The sequence below is a fragment of the Xenopus laevis genome, chromosome 5L (genome assembly GCF_017654675.1).
Source record: "Xenopus laevis strain J_2021 chromosome 5L, Xenopus_laevis_v10.1, whole genome shotgun sequence".
Lineage (NCBI taxonomy): Eukaryota > Metazoa > Chordata > Amphibia > Anura > Pipidae > Xenopus > Xenopus laevis.
In genome coordinates, this window is record NC_054379.1 from 167776175 (window position 1) to 167801354 (window position 25180).

Here is a 25180-nt window from a genome sequence, read left to right on the forward strand (position 1 = left end):
CCATGGATTTAAGGCATTTGTTGACAAAAAAAATTGACGAAGCAAAGACTATTTTCTATGGTGATCTTGCCTTATTTTTATATGATAATTTTACAGTCCATGGCTGGGTTAGTTCTAAGTGATATCTCAGATAGTTGCTGAATTGTTATTGGCATTTACTAACATGACTTCTTCAGTGCAAATAGACTTCCAGAGTTTCATGTTTAAAACAATAAATGACTTCTTTACTGAGATCTGGCTTTAGGTATTGTATAATTAACTGCTACACTCAAGTACCTCAAGCAAATCTCTGCTTTTTAACCAAAATGAAAGATTGCATCAATAACTAGTAATTCTGACAACAATCTCTCTTATGTTCAGTTCAGGTCTAAGAAAAATAATGTAGCATTTGGGGGCAAATATACAGGTAAGTAGGCCTGCGCTAGAGGACAAGATGGCAAATATCTCAACAGCCACCATTCTACTCCCCTTACTGCTCAGGTATGCAGGGACAAATGTCACCCACACACTACAGAACACCAACATACTGAATGTGATGTTTTTAGCCTCATTAAATCTGTCAGGGAAATCCTTGGCTAGAAATGCAGCAATGAAACTCAGCACTGCCAAAGCTCCAATGTATCCAATTATAGAGAAGATAAAAATGATAGATCCTTGATTACACATTAGGATAATGGTGTCAGCTTCAGAATAAGTATCAAAATCTGGAAATGGAGGACTGGAGGCCATCCATACAACAAAGATTATAACTTCACCCAAAAAACATACAAAGATAACTAAAATGGACAGTTGGGTTCCTACATACTTCTTCAGCTTGCTCCCAGGCTTTGTGGCATTGAAAGCAATAATAACTGTGAGAGTTTTAGCCAACACAGTAGAAACAGAAATAGTAAAAATAACTCCAAATGTTACTTGTTGAACAAGACAAAATATTTTAGTTGGGCGCCCAATGAACAATAAAGTGCAGAGGAAACACAACATGAGGGAGATGAGGAGGAGACAGCTGAGATTTCGGTTACTGGCTTTTACAATAGGAGTGTCCCAATATTTTACGAAGATTCCCAACACTGCAGAAGTTGCGATGAAGAGAAATATGGCAGTTGAAGTTAAACTGACCCCCAGAGTATCCACATAAGAAAGGTAATTAAGAGCTTTAGGAACACACTCAGTCTTCTCATTATTGGACTTCTGGTCTTCAGGGCATTTTACACAAGTCATTGCATCTGAAATTCAGAATATTACATGTGGTAAAATATCCTTGTATTCCATATGGTTTATATATATATATATATTTCCTATCTATATCTGCATTAAAGATGATTAAAGATAATAAGTCGACAAATGAAGCAAACTTTATCTAGATGCTTGGATTGGATCTGTTCCCATATTCCATCAAGTCAGTACACTGAGTAAATTCTCACACATTTTATTTGGAAGTGTGTTACACTTTAAACACAAAATCTAACCGAGTTATGTGCCATGTGACATATTGGGTCATCTGTGAGCAAGGTTGCTGCTGCATATCCCATATGTGACTGTCTGCATAATTAAAACAAAGCTCACAGTTATGCAGCGTCATCAAAGGGCAAAGTCATCAGTACATTCTGTGTTTGTCATTGGCTGTTCCTACCTGTAGAATTAGACATTTCCCCATCTCCACACTGGACACAGTCATAACAACAAGGGGGTTCCCCTTCTATTTTAGACTTCCTGTATCCTGGGGAACAAGGCTCGCTGCATAGGGACCGTGGGATCTAAATAAGATACAAAGATGCATCACAAGCTAAACTTCTTCCTTCATTAACCCACTGACACAGGTTATTGAGCTTCAGTTTATTAACAAAGCGCAAGGGGTAAAACTAGGGGAGATAGAACATGAAAGTGCTTGGTAAGCTGTACAATAAATACAATATAAATACAATATAAATCCATAAACTCTGTGTAGCATATGTGAACTATAGGGGGTGAGAGGCATCTGTATAATAAGGACAGGGTGTAGATACCTAGGGAGGGATACATACAGTATAACAGTGCCATGAGTTAGCCGCATATAAACGGATATAAACTTGCATCATGGTACAAAACAAGTAAATAACTATCTGTCTTAATAGATAGGCTTGGGCTACAAACAATACCTACCAACGATACTAGCACGAGGCTGGATGGGGTAGGTTTACTGTGTAGGGATGGGCAACATTTTTCGCCTTGTTTCGCCGCAAAAATGACGCCCATAGTCTTGTATGGTGTCGTGTTAAAAAAAAAAAACGCGCCTGACACCCATAGACTTTTATGGGCGTAGGCAACATTTCACTGGTGGTAAATTTTTGGCGGAACAAAACGGGTCAAATTCGCCCATCCCTATTACTGTGGATAGAGATGAGTTAGCTGTGCACAGTGTAAAGATGGCAGCTAAAGTGATCATTTCCGGGTATTACATAGGATCACATGATAAGGGGTATGGTGGCCTAAGAATGACATTTCTATAACAATGCAAAAACATACAAATGAATGACAGGCTGATGCAATACAAAACTATAAACAATGCCAGAGGCATAACAGGAGCATAGATACTGCAACAGTTTCAGCTTATAACCGCCAGTTTAAGTGGAAAAGATAGCCCTGAATACCTTCAATGGAATAGCACCAAGTCATTGGTTCAGACATGTGGCTGTCACGTGGGTCAAAATGAAAGCACATAAGGTTCCAGCTTTCACTCAACACAGAAACTTGGTGAACAAAAACAAAGTTCACTAGGGGAAAGATGGCAAACTGCCATTTTTGGATTGTGTAATTGTTATCAAAGAGTGGGGAAACCTGGATATTGAAGTATATAGGAAACCCACTCACACCAATCAGTATTTGTTGTTTGATTCCCATCACCCTCTGGAACATAAACTGGGGGTTGCAGGAACTTTACACCATCGGGGCTGAAACTGTGGCAATCAGTGCAGCAGTAAAAGAGAAAAAATACAAATATCTGAAATTTATCAAAATAAAATCAAAGCCAAGAAAAACAACCAAACCAAGAAATAGAGGGAAGGAGCATAGCATAGTCATCCCATATGTGGCTGGAACATCAGAAAAACTGATTTTCAAGAAACATCACATTCCTGTGTATTTCAAACCCAGCAATACCCTAAGACAGAAGTTAGTGCACCCTAAAGACCAAACACCAAAGCCCTGTGCTGTCCAGTGTAGTGAAGAGTGCTCCAATCTGTAAGTGAATGGCCCAACATAGAAGGACTAACTCCTCAGGACTATACTCAGCAGTCTATCTACATCTCACATCTATCTACTCCTTTGAAGACAGCAATGTGCAGATGTTGGATTGAGAGGACAAACGGTTTGAAAGGGATGTGAAAGAGATGGGAAAGATGCCATTTAATCTGAGAAATCATCCCTGAACAGAGGAGGGGTCTTGCAACACCATTTATCATGAACCTACAATGCTGCTTTGACTTCCTTACCCCAGTGGCTTCACAACTTCCAGTCATGTATATTGAAAGATTAACACCTGCCTCAATGAAAATCATGATACCATTGTGACTGGATCACACTTTCATACATCTGTGAGTTTCAAGCAACACTTTACTGAAGTTTGATGGAACCATTGTGATTGGATATCTGTGACTTTACTAACCTGAAGGGTTTAATTGCCCGGGAATTCCCTACCACTTCAGTTAAACTGAAGAAGCCCCTCAGATTAGTGGTGAAGCATTTTCAAGAAAAACTCTAAATGTCCAGTTGCTTTTGAATTAATTTTACTAGATACTGTATAATTGTATATCATGACCTGGATAAATGAGAATCTTCATAAACATTTTAAGAGTTCATGTGTATTTTGTGTGTACCAGGCTATGATCATGGACATTGCTTCTGAAGGGAGCTTTTGTAACTAGTTTTGGAAAGAAATCAAAAGAATAGTCAAATATAAAATAATCATTTTCAAGGAGCAATCCCTGTCTGATAATAGGGTTCATTACCCTCCTTACAAATGAATTCCTCTATAACCTAAATAACTTCTATAAGGCTCACTTGCTTTCCAAACTCTCTATATTTCTACAATAGTTCAATAGTTTCTGAAAGAAAATTAAATAGAGATTTTGAGTCAGCTTTACTTGTATCAGATTTGCAAAACAGATTTCTCTATGGTAATAAGACTCTATCTGGTCATGTTCTATTATTGCTTTCTCAATTAATTAAAACAAATTGAATGCTTTAGCAACAATACTATTCAGCAGATGTATGCCAATGTTTTAGCAAATACATGGAATTGCATTTACTCTAGTTTTGCAGATGATAATGGATTATGCAAAACTATTCTAACTTCCATTCAGAGATTTGAATAAATTGGAGAACTGAGCAGCAAAGGGAGGGTCATACACTTTGGTATAAATAACATAAATGAGAGTTCTCACATTAAGGCCTAGTTATGAAGCTTCAATTTTTTCTGGCTGAGTTTTTTAGGGGGAACACAATTTATTATACACCAAATCTGCTAAAAATCTGAATCCAAAAATACTCCAGCTAAAACCTTTCAATGTCATGTAGAAGTCAATGGTAGATGTCCCCTTTACAATTTGTAAATGTTTCTTGACATTGTGATCTGCTTTGTTTTTTGTACAATAATCCGAAAAAATTGTACGATTGAGACGCCAAATTCGAAAAAGTCATACAATATGAATTTTCACGAGATTCTGGCAAGACTTTTCCCACACCGACTTTTTGATAAATGAGTTCAATTTGGAGATGGGAGTTAGGACGACTTTGCTTTCATTTCATTTAAGAAAAAAATTACACAAAACATTCCCGTGCATGTTTTTTAGAGGGAAAATGAGGCTGAAAATTGCATATGTTTTGAACAAACTGGGAAAATAAGTAAATAAATCAAGTTGTCAGAGAAAATTCTTATTGGCTTCTATACAACCTCACCAGCTTTTACTTGATGAGTTTTTTTCTAACAACTTTTTTTGTTTTATTTTTTAATAAATGCCGACTATTGGAGGGTACAAAGAATATTCTAAAGTAAATGTGTACTTTTCACTGCGTTTAGTTCTCGAATCTTGAAAAAAAAACCTACAGCTTGATTTTTGATAAATTTAACCCATCCTATACACCCCCCTTAATGTAAATGTGTTGGTGGCCTCATTGGCTGAGAAGGATTTGGGTTTTTTGTGGATAACAGATCATGAACTCTTGGCAGTCAGTGTCTACTACAGACAAATAAAAGAATCATTGTGTATCAGTATAGGTGTATTACTGTTAGAGCTTTACCTCTGTGAAGAATGGACTCCACAAATTAGCACTGGAATTAATGTAAAGGTAATTCTGTTTATTTGACTCATCAAAACTTCCAACTTTACTGCCTAAAACAGAATCGTCGTTTAAGAAGAACCACTTAACAATGTCAAAACGAGCTGGAGGGTCTCCATTATCTTTGAAGAACAAGATGTTTCCAGAAGGAGTTTTATACGTCACATTGTGAATAAAAGCATTTAACTAAAATAAATAGAAAGGAAGAGTCAGTTTTCTTTAAGATCATAAGGCAGATATACAGTAAGTTCACACAGGGTCAGACTGGAGCAGTGTGGGCCCACCAAAGAAACTGGTGCAAAGGGCCCACCCACCACATTCAGATTTCTTGATGGTACTACTGGCTTAGATGGTAACAATAGTGCTAAAAGGCTAAAGACAAGTTAGTACCAACACTTAAATTGTGAAAATGCATGTGTCATTTGTCAACAGTACAAGTAAAGACAAAATGTTGCAGCTAGTGGCACAGAGATAAGAGTAATTAATAAGGGAATGATCTAGTAGCCCTGTGTTTAATACCATCACAAGCAAAAATAGAGAAAAATAAGATAATTTAATACATTTTGGATCTAGGCACTTCTCCAGACAGAAATGATAAAATATTTTTACTAAATCATGGACCATATATAAATGTCACAAAGATGTTTAGGGATAGTACAGAGGAAGGGGGCCCACTGGGACTAGGGACGCCGACACCCCGGCAGACCAGTCCAACACTGTGTCCACAAGTGCAGTGAGCAAGGTGCAATTTCCAGCACAATCACAATATTTTCCCCAAATTGCAATGGTTTAACCTAGGATTCCAGCACAGTTGAGAGGGGGTAAAGTGCTTTGCTCAATTACAGGGATTGCCAAAAGATGCCAAGTTAACCTTAAAGCTACCGTTTGCTCTGGAGGTGGCAGTAGCTTCAGGGTTCCTCTGCATCAGGAATCTGTCTACAGATCTAAAATATTGTGTTTTAGTTTTTGTGCGGTAACATGTTAAGGGTGTCATATATATTAAAATAAACTGCCTCTACTCTGTTCATGAAACTGTGAAGACTGATGTTCTAGTGGGCCGGCGGGGACGCCCGCCTCGTTGATCCTTCTTTTATGGCTGTCGGGTTCTCTATGGCAGGTGCGGCGCGCATCTCCTAGGTTTATGTGCAAACGACAGTGGCGTAATGATGTCATCACGACGAGTGGCGTGAAATTTAAACTATTTAAAGGGTCTCTGAATTCTAACTCATTGCCCGTTGTTAGGTTCATCTTTGAGAGTTCCTGGGTGCTATTCTTGTTGTTGCTGATATCTGATATCTGATATCTGATTCCTGTTTTGACCCCTTGCCTGTTTTGACTACTCCAACTTCTGTGATCTTGACCCCTGCCTGGTAACCGACTAATCTACACTCTGTAATCTGACCTGTTTGACCACTCTTGATTTATCTCCTGGTTTCTACCCTTGCCTGTCCGCTTGTATTCTGCCCGCACTGACCCGGCCTGATTTGACTACTCTTTCATCTGTTCCTTGAACTGTGTCCTTCTGCCCAAAGACTTTGTTTAACGATCGTGCCCCTCTGCTCGTCCAGAACCTTCGCTTGGCTCCTCTCTTTATAAGACCTGGCGGCATCCAATTAGCCGAGGGCTCCTTCTGAGGTGAAAGGCGGCTGTTAAAGGCAGAAGTAAGATCCGAGACCAGGGAGCCTAGCATTGGTTCTGGATTCTGGGTGCCGATCGCGACAGTAACTCTTGTAACTGTGTTTTTTGTTTTTAAAGCTGTAAGGCAATGCTGTTTGGTAGAAGGTTTGGTCTGGACCTCTATATCTCATAATAGAGATAATTATAAAAAAATTATCAGATTAGCAATATCTTGGACTAGCGGACCCCGAGTCCTGCTATGAACAATGAACCCACCTGTGATATGAGCACCCCACACCACTGCCCGATCTGAAACATTTTTTGAATATTTCTCTATTATTTTAGAGAAAGAATGGCAATGTTTTTACAGCAAGACAATTGCTTTATTATAAACTATATTTAATATTATATGTGTCATGATACAGGCATGTAAGAGTTAATAAAACAGGCCTAGGTATCCTGAAAAAAACATTTCTGCCAGTACCAAAATCAGATACAAAATAACAGACCTCTCTTTACTACTCTGGAATTAGTCACGTGGAAAGGGGTCACAGGTTGTGGTGTCCTGCTCCAAGCTCTGGCTGATAAGAGCCATTCCAGGTGGGGCAGTAAAAGCCCAAGAAGGGGAGAATTAGTGTTCACATTAAGGCCCCTCATAGGTGATGTGGAAGTCACAATATAACATATACTCATATTTATCATCCTAAAAACCATACCTGCTGTACCAACAGTATGAAAAACTGTTTTTTGCTTTAATGGCTTTCAAAAAAGTCCAAACATGACAAGGTTTCGCTCTTGGTCTATCAGATGGGAATATCTGGGCAGGGGCAGATCACACACTATTAGTTTGTATGGAACCAGTTGGAAAAATCATAACCAATGAATTTAATATCATCTTGTTATTATGTTCCCAGCAGGAGTTATGGTCATTATATTCTTGGCCCAGTTCCATAAAAAACTCAATCTGTGTCCTGCTAGGGAGTGGGGGTGACCAGTTACCCGATGCCCCTGAAATCAATAATAAATAGTCAGCTCTTTTGACTAAATGGAGGATTTACTTAGAAGGACCCATTTCCTTGGGGGGTTATCCTATTTGTTTCCCCTTGCCTCCAGGACCTGGAAATTCTATATTTGAATCTAAGTATAGGTTTTCCATGTTTTTCCCTTTTATTTTATAATCTGTGTAAGATACGTGTGTAAAAAGAGCACAATTTCATGTGTTTTTCACCAGTGTCAATTTTTTATGGCGCAGATAAAGCGATAGGGGGACAACCTGTGTGATTTTCTGGTGCAGGTGGACATTATAGAATATTTTTCATCCTGAATTTGCTGAACTAATCCTCTGGTTAATGATAAGAGAATTAAGCACTTTTATGTTAAGTAGCCGGCACTAATGTAAAATTTAAAACGGAATTGGCACGGGAGGACATTTTAATTGAATATACAGCAATGCACCGGATTGTGAATGTTATTAATACAAGTTATCAAACAAACAACCTCCATTAATGAATTTTTAGTAAATATAGAATGAATTGAAGTTGAAGGTGTATGAATTCTGCTAAAATGAATTGAAAATAATTACAGCTCATTATTTCATTATTTATCGATTTAATTCATTTTAATTGTTGAAGTGTAACAAGTTAGGCCGGCCAGTTTTTAATAGATTGTAAAACTGTATGAGGTCTTAATACCAATATAATTATTTTATATTAGTTCATCAGTGTTATACTAGTGAAATGTAAACTCCAGGAAAAAGTGTGTGTTTCTGCAGCAAACATTGTTGTAGTTGTGTATCAGGAAGAGCTGGATAGTGGGTCCCTGGAGTGAATGGAAGAGAGCAGGGTGGGCTTCCATTCCTTGCTCCATTAGGTGTTTTGCAGTTGCCTAAGATAGAGGTAACTAAGTAATTAGATACAGGTGAGCTGTAGTTAAAAGGAGGTGTGGAGCAACACCTCACAACTAGTGATGGGCGAATTTTGCGATTTTGCAGTGAATTTGCGCGATTAAATAAATTCGCGAAAATTTGCCGGCAAAAATTCGCCAGTGTCAAAAACGAGACGCCGGCGCCGTTTCGCAAATTTTTCACCGAATTTTAGCAAATTCGCCCATCACTACTCACAACTCTTACCTCTAGATACCTCGTTGAGTGGAGGAGGGTGAGGGGCCATGTGAGAACCTCCTTGAGTAGAGGGAAGGAGATGTGTCTGTGCAGCTGGGAAAAGAGAGTGATTCCCCCTGTGTTGGAGAGAGCTCCAAAAGGACTGGAGAGGAAGAGAGAAACCCCTCCCAGGAGATTGAGTGTCTAGAGCAGGGATCCCCAACCTTTAGAACCCATGAGCAACATTCAGAAGTAAAAGGAGTTGGGGAGCAACACTAGCATGAAAGATCTTCCTGGAGAGCCAAATAAGGGCTAAGACTGGCCATTTAGTAGCCCCTATGTGTATTGACATCCTATATTGAGGCTCTTTCTGACAGTACAACTGGTTTTTATGCAACTAAAACTTGCCTCCAAGCCTGGAATTCAAAAATAATCACCTGCTTTGAGGCCACTGGGAGCAACATCCAAGGGTTTGGAGAGGAACATGTTGCTCACGAGGTACTGGTTGGGGATCACTGGCAGTAACGGAACTAGGTGGTGGCGGGCCCTGGTGCGGGCTGTGTGTGTAATTGTGAGCCTTGAATGCTGAATGGAAATGTTAGACTGTGTATTCTAGTTAACCCTTTAGTGGCTGTGTGTGTGTTGTAGTGCAAGTGAAGGTATCTCTCCTGAGACTGGTGGCAGCACATTTTGTTGGTGTTGGTTGGTGTTTTGGGTGCTGTTGTGTTGTCTAACCTGTGTGGGTGAGTTAGTAACCCCTGATAGCCACACCTAAAGTCACGTGCAGCTGCAAGTACAGTAATCATGACAATATGATATTATGAAACCCAGGGCCAGGGCAGCCATCAAGATCTTGGGACCTCATACTGTTGCCTACCAGAAGCAAAACAGATGGTTGATGATATTCAGTGCAAGGTCACGTCTTTTTAAAGATACATTTTTTTCACACATTTAGGGGTACAGTTAAAGTAATGGTGAGCTATCCAGACTGAATGTTGTCTTGTGATGTGATACATAGGCTTGAGGTCAGACAAGCAGATAAAATGAATGAACAGGATAATGGATGAAGATCAATTGCAGCATATTGTCCACCATAGTTTTATTAGAGATGGACATGTGGTGGACAGAATGGTGTAATAACCAGCTGTAGAGTATTTTACTCTACAAATATTAAAATATTTGTCACAAAATATTCTTCATTAAATTCATACTCTTTTTGCTTAAAGGAACAGTAACACAAACAAAGTTGAGTGTATTAAAGGAATGACTATATAATGTACTGTTACTTGGCACTGGTAGAAACACTATTTTTTATACAAACAAGCTGCTATGTAGCATGGGGGCAGCCATTCAAGCACAGGATACACAGTAGATAACAGATAAGTACTATTATAGTTTATATAAACAAGCTGCTGTGTAGCCATGGGGGCAGCCATTCAAGCACAGGATAAACAGTTTGAATGGCTGCCCCATGGCTACACAGCAGCTTGTTTATATAAACTATAGTAGTACTTATCTGTTATCTACTGTGTATCCTGTGATTTAATGGCTGCCCCCATGGCTACACAGCAGCTTGCTTACATAAACAATAGTAGTACTTATCTGTTATCTACTGTGTATCCTGTGCTTGAATGGCTGCCCCCATGGCTACACAGCAGCTTGTTTATATAAACTATAGTAGTACTTATCTGTTATCTACTGTGTATCCTGTGCTTGAATGGCTGCCCATATGAACTAGAAGTAGAGTAGAATTCTATTCCTAGAATAGAAGATTCCAGGAATATGAAACCTACCTTCCATGGCTTGAATTTATCATTTAGACTTCCTGCAGGTTCCAGGTGATGGGTTGGTGTTTGAACAGAGAGAAGATTATGAAGGGCATGAGCCAGTGCATAGACTGCGGTGTAAACTTGATAACCAATTCTGAAGTCAAATTTACCAAAAGTTGATAAAACCTCATTATTCAGGGATTCATTACCAGAACATTTCTTATCTGGAACACTTGTATTAGTCTTCAGAAATCCAGTAAATGAGCATCCATGTAATTTTTCCCATATTGTTGTAATTACATCATCATTGGGGTAGTTATTGGGAGTCATTCTGTAAAAAAAAGTTTCAAACCCAGGGATCTCTCCTCCCTGATCAGATAATGACAAAGTGCCATTTAGTAAGGTTTTAACATTTCCATCTATAAAGTGGATGACAGTGGGGAAAAGGGAGGATATGAGCCAAATTTTCCTTTTGACTTGTCTAAAAGAAAATAATTGTACAATGACATTGATGTGCATTGGAGTTAAAACCAGAACAATCACATCAACGCCCTTTGTATTCATTTTATCAAAAAGTGTTTTAAGGTTAAGAAATATATAAAAATAAACTTTCTCCATAAGGAAAATAGAAAAGGCAACACAACCACCATAACTTTCTATGCCTTTCCTTATTCTGTCAAGAGCTCGTTCCCCACTTTCACTGTCAGATATAATGAGGCCCACCCACTTCCAACCAAAGTGCTTCAGCATCTGCACAATCCCATCCATTTCTGATACTTCATTCGGAACAGTTCGATAGAATGATGGAAACTGGATTCTGTCGTTGTAAATGGGATCTGTAGTGCCATAGCTGACCTGGAAACAATATAATGACTTGTTATTTTACCAGCAAGTAAGTATAAACATGCGGAGGCCTATTTATCAACAGTCTCATTTTAGTGGTTTTAGAGGTTTTGAAACCAAAAATAAACTCCCTTTCTCTAAAACCATGAATGCCATGAAATTTAATAAAATATCCAGTCTATGAAAGATGTGCTAAAAGATACCTCGAAAACCTCGAAAAAGTCAAGTCCAAATTGTTTGAAAATAGTCTAACATGATCAGTGCAGCTCCAACTGACTTCTATAGGACCTCAACAACTTTTACCTGCCAGTTTTTTGTATTAGACTTTTTCCTGGTTTTTACAAGTAATAAATCTTGAATCTTGGCTATTTACTAAAACTTCTTTTCTTTTCATATATTTTACCAGAAACAAACTCAACCCAACTCCCATCCACAATTTTGGCTACCGGTAATTAACTAATAGAAAAACTTGAAAAAATCAGAAAAAACGCAAAAATTTTAGATTTTACAAATACCAGTATTTTTCTAGTTTATAGGCTTAAAAACTTTAATTTATCACGTTTTAGAGTGAAAAACAGCATCAAATACCCCAAAACACCTGAAAATCATGAAAGCAAAAAACATCTTCAAATGTTTAAATGACCTCTGCCATTGAGTTTTACATGATTAGACAGGTTTCAGATTTGGATTTTTGCTGCTTTGGAGCATAATAAATCTCTAAAAAAAATCCCCAAAAATAATTTTAGTGAAATTTTTTTTTATAGAAAGCAAAACTCAACCTTTAATAAATAGACCCCTTAGAGAAATTGAAAAATCTATGAAAAAAACGATGTGTGCAAAAAAGGAAACCCAAATTTCAGTAAATAAGCCCCTTACTTTAGTAAATAGACCCCTTACTTTGACTAATAATTTATATTTTTATATTTGTAAATTAAATACTTTGCTTTAAAAAACTATTTTATTCACAGCATTTTGAACTAGACTAAAGGAAAGATTAAAGGAGAAGGAAAGCTATAATCAATGGGGAGTTTTAAATGTTAGGCACCCTCCAATGATTATAACTGAGCTACTGGTTTCCAAAAACCGCATTAGCTACACTAGAAGCACCACTCTTCCATCACTCTTCCATCTTCTTATTCTTCTTGGATCCTCTCAATGGCCCAGTCCAGGTGAGAGCTCAGGGTCACCGTGAAGATCCATGAAGTGGAAGAAGATTGCAGGGTGGAGCTACAATACAATTACCCAAGACCATTGCAGTTTTTAGCTAAGAGGAGCAGTGGTCATGGTCTCGAGAAAGACACTATAATTGTCATGACATTTGGCAACCAAAAGGCCTTTATATGCAGAGGAATATTTGTTTAATGGGTGTAGAAAAGTAGCATTGGAAATCAGCAAACTTTGATACTTGGCATGGCATTAAAAGGGCAGTCTACCCCCTGGTTCAACATGAGCTCAATGAATTGGCTTGTGTGGGATATACTTTTGAATATTGTTTTTATAAGTAAAAATCGATGGTTTCTGTTATTGCTTGGTCTCTGTGATGTAGGTAATTTGATTCCTAGGGCACAGCTAAACAACAGTTCATTATCTAGATAATCTAACTACAGGGACCAACATGTTCTTCTAGATGACACTGTGTCTACCTGTGTGGAGATCCTGAATGTGTTCTGACATAGATACAGACATACAGAAGATATTCTTTGAGTTGTAAAAATCAAGGTGTCAAATTGTCAAGGTGTTATTGTAAGGTAATATCACACCATCCATTTTATTTAATTTACACAATCTTTAAGAATACCTCCTGCACTACAGTTCCCACTATACTTTAACCCTTGATAAAATATTGACGTATGCTTATGTAGGGATGTGTAAATAGCCACCCCTAGTATTATTGTCAGGCAGTCCCTCCATGTTATGGACACCTAATTGGGTCCTAAAATACAGTTGGGAGGGGTACTGTTGACTCTTGTTGTTTCCCACAGTGACCAGCAGATGGCACTGTGCTAGAGTATAAAAGGCTCTGAAGTCATACTTTCAGGGTCCATCTTGTGCTGGCTCTAGCCTGTGCAGGAGGCAGAGCTCGAGTGGAACCTAGACAGGTCAGGTCTAGTAAGAATAGGATACTCACCCTTATAGATCACTCTAGGAGTGATAGTCAGTCAGTTTATATAGCTGAGCAGTCTGAGGCTCCTACGAGGATTGTAGTGGGATTAAGATCCCAGGGTACTCATTGCCCAGAAGTAGGGACTAAGTGTACAGACCTAGGGTAGATAGATTCCCCTCAGGTTCCACTTAGGGAAAAGGCTGAAAGCTGGGTGTACCTCCTCAAAGCTGCATGTATTGTTCCTATCTCTGAGGAGAATCATACTGACCAAAGGTGTTGTGAGTACTGCCTATTCAATGTATTGTATGAACCTGCAATGTTATGATCTATGTACACTCCACTGAGGATTGTATACTGTGCTCAATAAATCTGTTATTTGGTTAAGTTATAAGAACCACTGGCGCCCAATTCTTTGCACCCTGATTACTGTTACAGTTGCACTACACCCTGCTTCCACCTCAATGCGAAGGCTCACTCCCTAAGATTTAAGGTCTCATCCGGAGCATATGTACTAGGAGTGAAGCCCATAGTAGAGGAAGGTGCACTCAATTTACTATAGCGCTACACTTACACTTGTAATTGTCAACAACTGAGTGGTGTGGCTGTGCAAACTGTGTTTATATCCCTAGTTTGCTCAGATCTGAAGTGGATAACCCTGACCTTTCTGTCACTCAAAATGCCATAAACTAATTTTAAGTCATACAAATTAATACTTGCCTGTGGGTACTTGAAAATCCCTGCAAGCTGGGCTATAGGGTAGCTCGACACATGAGACAGGTCTCCCAAAATACCAATTAGTTTCATTTTTTTCAAACATGCAAAATTTGGGATTTTATAGTTTGCTCCTGAGATTATGTCCAATGCACCAGAGAGAGCCTTAGGTTCAGCTGCACAAGAATCAAATATCTGGTAGCCCAGGGTAACATTAGGTAAAATCCATGAGCTTCTATTAATCTCTTCAATGGCAAACTTGAAGACCAGAAGATGACGGTAAAATCGAAAGGATGTGCTGTTTAATATTATATAAAATTTGAGATATAATCAAATATCATAATGAAACAGTATATTAAATATTTTAGTTAATATAATTTGTTGTATGTTCTTAATAAAGTACGAAATCTATTCAATAAAATAATGTAATGAACCCTGAACGGACCGAATAGTCAGAGCAAAAAGCAAACAAACAAAACACAGTATTTATAAAATCTTTTCTGTGGAACTATACAAGGAGTGTAGGGGGAAGGCATGGGAGGGCAAGAAGTGTAAGATGGAAACAAAACAAACTGAAGGTGGTCATACAAGGCCATATAAGTGGATCTGGGCTCAATTTAGCCACCTATTTGCTTTGCCAAATTGGACCAAGGACTGGATCATCCACTGGAGCCTAAGAAGACCCCTGGACAAGGACTGTGTCCAATAATATTCTCAAACCTTTTGGTCAGATATTGGTTAGACAGGCCTGTTGGTGGGCCACATACTTGGGCCAAGAAGTTTACTATTCATACTGGAGGGGCCGATTAGGCAGTTTGTGTCTGACCATTGAACCAACATACCAACATTGTGTATGGAAATATAATAGGAATAGCTTCTCTGATGTAGGGACTGACGCGAATCATGTATAATGCTGTGGAAATCTGCACTATGTAAATAACAGGAAATCATTAATAATAATACTGTAAGGAAGTAACCTGGTGGTCTAGTGGGTAGCGGGGTCCAACGCCGCGTCCCTGGCGTAGACGCCTGCTGCTGTGCTGCTCCCTTCCTGGTTCTGGGTTCCCCTCTGGCACACACGCCCCCCGCGTCCGTTTCTTAAAGGCACGCTGGCGTGATGACTCCATTGCGCATTGGTGTGAAATTCAAACAGTTGAGTCTTCAGCAAATTGCCCGTTGTTAGGTTCTATTTAGAAGTTCCTGGGTGTTAATACCTTGTGAATCCTGACTGATCTATTGTGTTTTGACCTCTGCTTGCCTGATTTACTACTCTGATCTTTCCAATCCTGATCCTGCCTGTCTTTGACTATTCTGACCTCTCCAATCCGACCTTTGCCTGTCCATCGACTATTCTACGCTCTCTATCCTGATTCCGGCCTGTCTGACCATTCTATCTGCTTGTGCTGGCCCGGCCTGCTTGTTCCTGGTGGTGTTCTTCCTTCCAGTATCCTGGTGAGACCATCATGCCCCTTTGCTCGTCCAGAACCGTTAGCTTTGCTCCTCTCTCTGTTAAGGCCTGGTGGCATCTGATTAACCGAAGGCTCCTCCCGAGGTGAAAGGTGCAGGTTAAAGGCAGAAGTGAGAGCCAAGACCAGGGAGCTTAGCTTGGGTTCTGGATATAGGGTGTCGAATGTGACAAATACATTTTGCTGAATAGGTGTTTCTATTCTTAAAGGAGAACTAAACCTTAAAATTTAATCTGGCTAAAAATGCCATATTTTATGTATTGAACTTATTGCACGAGGCTAAAGTTTGAGCTTGTCAATAGCAGCAATGATCCAGGACTTCAAACTTGTCACAGGGGGTCACCATCTTGGAAAGTGTCTGTGACACTCACATGCTCAGTGGGCTCTGATTGGCTGTTGAGAAGCTAAGCTTAGGGCTCGTCACTAATTATCCAGCAGAAAATGAGCTTCCCTGGCTGTAATAGAAGCTGATGCTGCAGGTTTGCTGATTATTCAATTCTGATGCTAATTGCACTGGTTTCTGTGCTGCCATGTAGTAATTATGTGTATTAATTACTAATCAGCCTTATATTGTGACATTTCTATTCTATGTGTATTGTATATTGTGAGTGGCTCCCTAAGCTCAGTAAGTGACAGCAGCACAGAGCATGTGCAGTGAATCAGCAGAAAAGAAGATGGGGAGCTACTGGGGCATCTTTGGGGACACAGATCTTTACTGCTAAAGGGCTGAGGTTGACTTGGGCTGGTATAAAAGCACATAACATCATGTACAACATTGATGTTACTTCTTTAGGCTTTAGTTCTCCTTTAAGGGTGGTGACCAAAGTAAGCGATAGAACAGAAACCAGTCGTAGTAGAAGGGCCTCTGCAGAGAAATCTGGAAATATGAAAAAATGATGCTCTGATACTATTATACCTAATTTGCTTTCAAAAATATAAGTAAAGTCCAAACGTTATGCAAATGAATTGTTGCTTTCTTAGTTGGAACAGGTTACCAGAACTTTGTTCAGCACCTTTTATGTCTAAATACTCTGCTCTTTTGTTTGGTTCTGCCCACATACTGCAGTTCAGGGTGACAATCACTCTGATCAGATGGCAGTGATCCTTCTGAGGATTGAACAAATATGTCTAGAGATATGGAGAGCTCCAAAGATAGGAAAGTGATAAGGAAAAGGTCTTATTGAAACTATAGCTATAAGTTTGATTCTGACTAGGCCCCATTACTTTTTTTCCTTTTCTCTATTAGTAAAGGAGACACTTTCTTTTTCTGATGAACAAATATTATCTCTGCCATAAAGCAGGACAGGACTGCTGCTTACAATGGGGATAAGATATGGATTTGCATTTAAAAATAAAAAAGCTTTGTTCTAAAGAACTTAATTGTACCCGTATAGCAATGTAGGACTGTTTCATCTTGAGAGGAGGGAAGCCAGGAGAAGATAGACTAATAACAAAATAAACAGTTGAACAGTTGAATTGAGAGATTGGGAATGGTTCAGTGGACGCACATAGTCTATGGATATCTGTTGAAATACTAACATATATTTCAATACATACATAGTACACAAACATGAAGGACATACCGCATACATCTAATATTCGTTTGATATTCAGTTGGTGAAGGAGTAAAACGCCAATGGAAATCACTGAGTTGAAGAACTGCACCAACAATGAAATCCCCATCTTGGAAAGTGTTGGAGTAATTGTTTTTCCATAGAACACATCCAGGGGATGAATAGTGACTGACACCAGATGCTGCTGGAAAGATCTGCAGAAGAACGGTCAGTATCAGCATGATTCCTAAGGGAAAGTATCACTGCACAGATCATGCCGTGGGTAGATAGAACCTGTTTATGAAGAGGGAATCACTATGAGGCTCAATTTATCCATCCAGCAAATCTTATTTTTATAATACCTTGAGAAAACGCTGTGACTGTTATTCTTTTCTACACCACATAGCAAAACAACTTATTTATACCCAATATACTGTTTTTATTCTAAGACTAACATAGTGAACCCTAGGGGGTCAAGAGCTGTAAATATCTAAAAGGAACAAGCAGTGGTTAAGTGACAATAATATATTAGCAACAATCCATCATTCCCATTACTTTCCTCAATATATTCCTTAGAATTGAGAACCTTCAGCAGTACATCCCTGTCACCCTGTCTTCCACGACCCTTAAAGACCACCCTGTGTGGCTTAATTCAGATGTAATGATTTTATAAGGGGATCAAAAGTAAGTGTGTGAGTTATTTTGCAATTCATAATTCATTTTATAGTTACTTTGGCTTATGTTACTGTGACACTAGCGCTACCCTCAATGTCAGGCAAATCTTTAAAGAAGAACGACCTGAGAGTACTGTCACGACCGGCACCCAATACCAGAACAAGTGCCAAGCACCCTGGTCTCGGCTCGGCTTCACCAGTAGTGTGACCACCATTGGGCTTCGGGAGGAGCCCTCAGCTTACTTGGGTGCCACCTGGACTTAACGAGGGGTACAAGGTGAGATGCTCTGGCTGGCAAAGGGGCACGGCTGTTAGCAAAGTCTTTTGGGCCGAAGGTCACGGTACAAAGGATTAGGCAGAAGGATGGTCAGACAGGCCGGGTTGAGGTTGGCAGAGAATAAACATAGTCAGGCAGGCAAGAGTCAAACCAGGAAGTCAATCAGAGGGTTAATCAAAAGAGGTAGTCGGTAATCAGGCAAGGGTCAGGATCCAGAAGTCAGAATAGTCAAAAGCCAGGCACGGGTGCGCCTTTAAATGGAAGGAGTCGCGTGCACAGGAGGAGCCGGCGCCAGCGAAAACACGCTGGTGTGGCTAGGAAGAAGGATGGCGCAGCGGGCGTCCCTGTCAATGACGACCCCTCCGCACAGGTACCCTCACATTACCCCCCTCTCTGGGGGGCCACTGGACCCCCAGGCTTCCTAGGAAACTTTTGATGGAATTGCTTCCTGAGACGGTCAGCCTTGATGTCCTCAACTGAGACCCAAGAGTTCTCCTCGGGGCCATAGCCCTTCCATTTAATCAATTACTGGAGCTTACCCCTAACCAGGCGAGAATCAAGGAACTCTTGGATCTCAAATTCAGGCTGACCCTCGACCAACACTGGGTGAAGAACAGATGACTGCCGGATTTGTGAAGCTGGTTTGAGAAGGGAGACTTGAAAGGAATCAGAAATTTTAAAATTAACAGCTAACAAGACGAACAGAGGAAGGGTTAATTATAGCGGTGATGGGATATGGACCAATGAATTTTGGACCCAGTTTGAGAGAGGGCACCCTCAACTTGATATTCTTGGTAGATAACCAGACCAAATCCCCCACTTTATACTGGGGTACCTCTCTACGAGATCTGTCAGCAGCTTTTTTTTGAGCTGATGTAGCTGCAGACAGAGACTCATGCACTTGAGACCAAACTTTAGAAAATAACTCAACAGAGGAGTTGGCAGATGGTACAGGGGAACCAGACCCAGAGAACGAAAAAGCTTTGGGGTGCAACCCATTGACAATAAAGAAAGGGGATTCCCCAGAGGAAGAATGAGTAGCATTATTGTATGCAAACCCTGGCCAGGGTAATAGTTCCGCCCAAGTGGACTGGTTGTCGGACACATAACACCTGAGGTACTGCTCCAGAGACTGGTTCACACTTTCAGTTTGGCCGTTGGTTTGGGGATGATAAGCAGTGGAAAAAGATAACTCAATCCCCACCAAAGAACAGAAAGCACGCCAAAACTTTGAGACAAACTGAACTCCCCTGTCAGAAACAATATTTTCAGGAAAACCATGTAACTTAAAAATGTGATTAACAAACAAATCAAGGTTTTAGCCTTGGGAAGGTGTGGAAGGGGAACAAAATGGCTCATCTTGCTAAACCTATCCACCACCACCCAGATCACAGTTTTCCCCTGAGAAGGGGGCAAATCAACAATGAAGTCCATCGAAAGATGGGACCAAGGTTTTTCTGGAATGGGTAAGGGAATTAACAAACCGTGGTGAAGAATTTAGAGAAGCCTTGGATCTTTGGCAGACTGGGCAGGAATTAACAAAGGCCTTAGCCTCCTGTTTGAATGATGGCCACCAAACATGACAGGATAACAGAGACACCGTCTTCGAAATGCCTGGATGCCCTGTCATCTTAGAATCATGAACCTCTCTCAATACTTGCTCCCTAAATTCCTGTGGTACAAACCATCTCCCCGAAGGGCTATCCGTAGGAGCAGATGTTTGAAGAGGAATAATGGAAGAACACTCACTAGAGTCAGAAGAAATGAATTCGAAACTCCTAGAGAGTGCATCCACCTTGGTGTTTTTAGTCCCAGGCCTAAAAGTCAGAGAAAAATGAAACTTTGTGAAAAATAGAGCCCACCTAGCCTGCCTAGGATTAAGGCGTTTAGCAGACTCTATGTATAGTAAATTCTTGTGGTCAGTATAGACCGTCACCAGATGTTTTGCACCCTCCAGGAGGTGCCGCCATTCCTCAAAGGCACATTTGACTGCCAACAATTCCCTGTTACCTATATCATAATTCACCTCTGCGGGTGAAAACTTCCTGGAGAAGAAAGCACAGGGATGCAACTTGTTGGTAGTCGGGTGCCTTTGAGAAAGGCTCCCACCTCAGAGGCGTCAACCTCCACAATAAAAGGTAGTGCAGTATCGGGGTGTCTGAGAATGGGGGCTGACCTGAATTCCTTTTTTAGGAAATCAAATGCTTGAACGGCCTCAGGGGGCCACATGCTGGGGTCAGCGCCCTTTTTAGTCAGATTAGTGATGGGGGCCACAATGAGGGAAATTTTTTTGATAAACTGACGATAATAATTAGCAAAACCAAGAAATCTTTGGGTTGCACGTAACGAAAGGGGTTGGGTCCAATCCAGGACTGTTCTCACCTTGCCTGGATCCATTTCTAGACCCTTGCTGGAAATGTTAAACCCCAAAAACTGAACAGAAGAAACCCCAAAAGTACATTTATCTAGTTTCGCATAAAGATTATTTCCCCTTAGCCTTTGTAAGACTTCACAAACATGATTTTGATGTTCTTTCATGTTGGAGGAAACAATAAGAATATCGTCTAGGTAGACCACTACGAAGATCCCCAGCAGATCCCGGAAGATGTCATTGACAAACTCCTGGAACACTGCGGGGGCATTACAGAGACCAAATGGCATAACAAGATACTCGTGGTGGCCATCCCTGGTGTTAAATGCAGTCTTCCACTCATCACCCTCCCTGATTCGAATCAAGTTATAAGCCCCCCTAAGATCAAGCTTGGTAAATACTTTTGCATTTTTAACCTGATCAAAAAGTTCAGAAATTAGAGGGAGAGGATAGCGATTTTTTATGGTAATCTTATTGAGCCCCCCTATAATCAATACAGGGGCGAAGTCCACCATCTTTTTTCCCAACGAAAAAGAAGCCCGCCCCCGCAGGGGAACTAGAAGGTCTGATGAAACCCCTTTCTAGGTTTTCCCTTATATACTCCTTCATTGCCTGGGCTTCGGGCAAAGAAAGAGGGTAAGTTCTACCACGAGGAGGAGTGGAACCAGGAATAAGGTCAATTGGGCAGTCATACTGCCGGTGTGGGGGTAGAGTTTCAGCAGCTGTTTTTGAAAATACATCAGTATAATCTTCGTATGTGGATGATAAACCCTCAAGAGAAGTAGTTGCCACTACTGAAGGAAAACAAACCCCACCACACTTGGGACCCCATTGAACAACCCTCTTCGAGACCCAGTCAATCAGAGGGTTATGCCTCTGGAGCCACGGTAATCCTAAAATTAGGGGAGAGGAAGCACCCTCAATGAGGTACAATGCTATCTCCTCACAGTGCAGATTGTCAGTACACATAGAAAGAAAAACAGTTTGTTTTGAAACCACACCTGACCCTAAAGGTCTTTTATCCACTGCCCATATTCTCATGGGGGTAGTTAGAGAAACCAAAGGAATTTTATATTTAGCTGCAAAAGCAGCATCCAGAAAGTTTCCCTCCGCCCCAGAATCCACAAATGCGGACACCTTTACAGAGCCCGTAGGCCAGGTTAGTTTAACCGGAATCAAAACCTTGGAGGCAGATTGGGAAGAGGAAACTCCTGCACCCAAATGGAGCTCCCCTTCTCCATTTAGGCTTCGGAGTTTCCCAGCCTCTTAGAACATTGGTTCAGAAAATGCGCCTTCTCATCACAGTACATGCAAAGACCCAGGGAACGCCTGCGTGCCTTTTCCTCAGGAGTCAGGTGGGATACGCCTAATTGCATAGGCTCCTCCTGAGGTAGAGGCACAGTGGGGTTAGGAGATTTTACATTAGTCACCACATTAGATCTTATATTGGTAACCCCAGAGAAGTTTATACTCCTCTCACCCCTTCTCTCCCTTTGCCTTCTATCTACCTGGATGGGGAGGGACATGAGTTCATCCAGGTTAGAAGGTAAGGGGTAATTAACCAAACTATCTTTTACAGAATCAGATAAACCCAAATGGAATTGACTCCTTAGAGCCAAATCATTCCACCCAGTTTCCACTGCCCACCGGCGGAATTCGGTGCAGTACACCTCCGCATCCCTTTTCTCTTGGCGCAACTTACGAATCGCGTATCGGCAGACGATGCACGATCCGGGTCATCGTAAAGAATGGCCATGCTTAGTGATGGGCGAATTTATTCGCCAGGCGCGAATTCGCCACCAGCGAATAAATTCGCGAAACGCCCGCGAAAATTTGCGGCAAAAATTCGCCGGCGTCAATTTTTTTTTCGAAAAAAACGGACGCCGACGTTACGCAAAGCATGTGTGTCATCGCCTGGTGACAAATCGGTCCGTAATGTGCTGTGGAGTTCAGCCCTTAGGGACAAATCTACTAAAGGGAGAAGTGACTAATGCTGGTGAAAATTCGCCAGCGTGACGTCATTTCGAAACTTCGCCGATTTACTTATAGGTGCAGGTGAAAATTCGCTAGCGAAAAAGACATATACTAGTGCTCATTCACACTCTATTGCCAGGTGAATTTTTGCTCTGGCAAATGGACGTAAGTCCGCTAATTCATTTTACGCATTTACTGAACGTTACTAGTTCCTTGCGCCAGACTTGCCTTCGCCAGATCAGACCAGGTGAAGTGCAATGGAGTGTATAGGGCTTCCTCAATATTTTGCTGAAAAAATTTCCAAGTCCCAAAAAACGCTGGTGTCAGCAGTGACAAGCTGCAAAAGTCCATAATTTATTTTTTTCGGTACCCGGGCTCCCCCCTACATTTCCTACCATATAACGTATAAACTATACACTGGGCTCATGTGTAGGGCAATATAACAACTTTATTTTATTTTATTAAGGTTCCCTGGACTTGTGTAATGTAATGTATTTGCTACAACATATATGTGCTTTGTACTTTCACTTCTCGCCGTATGCAAATTACCCAATGCTAGCGCAACTTCGCTTTGCTTGCCCAAGTAATTCTAGCAAAAATTGGCCAGCGTTCGACGCCCTGGATGCATCTTTGCATCCTAATAAATTTTGCGTTGTCCTAGCGAATTTACGCCTGGCGAAGTGTTGCGATGCCCCGTACATCTTTGAGAGAGAAAAACAGAGAGTATTTGCCTGAACACATTGTTGTATGATATGTAAGCCTACACTGGTTCCTTGTGTTGTATTGCTACTGGAAGCTGTTTTTAAATTGTTTATTGAAGAAAACTACCTTTGTTTTTCCATGCACTGCTGCTGGCTGAAATAAAAGCTATTTTTGTTGTCCTGACAATTGCTTTGCATTGAGGGAACCTGCCACACACTTGTATCAGTGCTCCCTGCCTTTGGCTTCCGGCTTTTATATGGGCACAGAACTCCTCAGTGACTTGTAATATACTTATATTTTACATAGTCTACATTATTTTAGGTTTTTTAAGAAAATATATATTTTTCTATGTGAATTTTTGTTTGAAAATTCTAAACAATTCAAAAACATAGGAATGTTTCTGCCAATAACTTCTATACAGAAGTGCCTAAATAAAGCATGAGAGGAGCCTTCTTTCTGTCTCTCTAGTTGTCAGTATACGTTCAACTCTTTATTTTCCTCTTACTCTATTGCTCCTTCTCTCAGGTAGTGATGAGCAAAACTGGCCGGACAATTAGCAAAACCATTTTTTTTTGTCACTGAGAACCTGTTACTATAGAAACAAAATACTGTCTCACTAATATAATAAATATATTTTAAAAAATTCCCGGAGTAAAATAATAGTAGTGTAGGTATGTACTTCCAGGGTGCAGTTATCAAGGTGAAGGCCTCTGGTAATGCAGGAAATCTGAACCTTCATTCTAAGGTGTAACCTACTTAACATTTTTGGATGTTACAGTTTCAGCCCTCCTCACACTTTTTCTTTTACAGCAGAACTTTTTCTACACTAGAAAATCTGCCCAGATCCAACAACTCTTCTGAAGTCAGGGATAGATTTATAGACATATTTATCTTTTACACTAGAATGTAATCAAAGCACATATACTTTTTAGCTCACCTCCATAATTCAAGGAAAAAAAACACAAACTTACCATACACACAAAACATCTGGTGGCTCAGATGTAAAATTAAATTTAGTCTCCATGCAGACGGTTCTCAAATGTAATAAAGCAGCAATAAAAATAATCCCCTGATTTGATGTCAGTTGTGTATTTGTGAGTTTTTAGAGCACATGCAGAGCCAGGAGGGATACGAGTATCAGAAGACAGGATCTTGACTAACTGGCAATCTGGGCAGCTAAGTGGCAAATGAGATTCAATGTTGATAAATGTAAAGTCCTGCACCTGGGATGTAACAATATCCACTTATACCCTTAATGGGACTGCACTAGGCAAATCCATAATGGAGACGGAGCTTGGAGTCCTTGTAGATAATAAACTTGTCTGTAGCAAGTAATGCCAGTCAGCAGCATCAAGGGCAAATAAGGTCTTGATTTGAATTACATTAAAAGGAGCATAGGTTTATGGGAGGAGGAGGTTATTCTCTCACTTTACAGACTATGAATATGAATATTAGTGATGGGCGAATTTATTCGCCAGGCGCGAATTTGCGCGATTCGCCGCCAGCGAATAAATTCGGGCGCCAGCGTCAAAAACTAGACGCCGGCGCCGTATCGCGAATTTTTCACCGTTTCGCAAAATTCGCGAATTTTTCCGGCGAAGCGAAACGTCGCAAATTCGCCCATCACTAATGAATATGCCAAACAGGCATTAATATTTTCTCTAGAAAGAGAAGCTAGTTGTGGGTAGTGATTTTAACAAAGCTCATT

General features: G+C 40.4%; 1 protein-coding gene across 1 annotated transcript; it reads right to left on the minus strand.

Annotated features, from left to right (window-relative positions):
* Positions 1 to 240: 240 nt before the first annotated feature.
* On the minus strand, positions 241 to 23471 carry LOC108716276 (vomeronasal type-2 receptor 26). Its single transcript, XM_041563827.1, has 8 exons — positions 23441 to 23471; positions 21444 to 21689; positions 18965 to 19081; positions 16707 to 16798; positions 10822 to 11652; positions 5275 to 5499; positions 1631 to 1754; positions 241 to 1223 (listed from the first exon to the last, which is right to left on the minus strand). The coding sequence occupies exons 1-8, from the start codon at positions 23469 to 23471 to the stop codon at positions 319 to 321; spliced, it is 2571 nt and encodes an 856-aa protein (XP_041419761.1). The 3' UTR covers positions 241 to 318.
* Between the last annotated feature and the right edge of the window lie 1709 nt (positions 23472 to 25180).

What these genes read in the sequence shown, in the direction of transcription:
- LOC108716276 (XM_041563827.1), bottom strand. Translation starts at nt 23,471, where the DNA reads ATGTACGGGGCATCGCAACACTTCGCCAGGC. An exon ending in TGATTCTCGCCTGGTTAGGG is followed by an intron (nt 16,799 to 18,964) that starts GTAAGCTCCAGT and finishes TCATATTTCCAG; the next exon opens with ATTTCTCTGCAGAGGCCCTT. An exon ending in ATAAATTCAAGCCATGGAAG is followed by an intron (nt 5,500 to 10,821) that starts GTAGGTTTCATA and finishes TATTTATTTTAG; the next exon opens with TTAAATGCTTTTATTCACAA.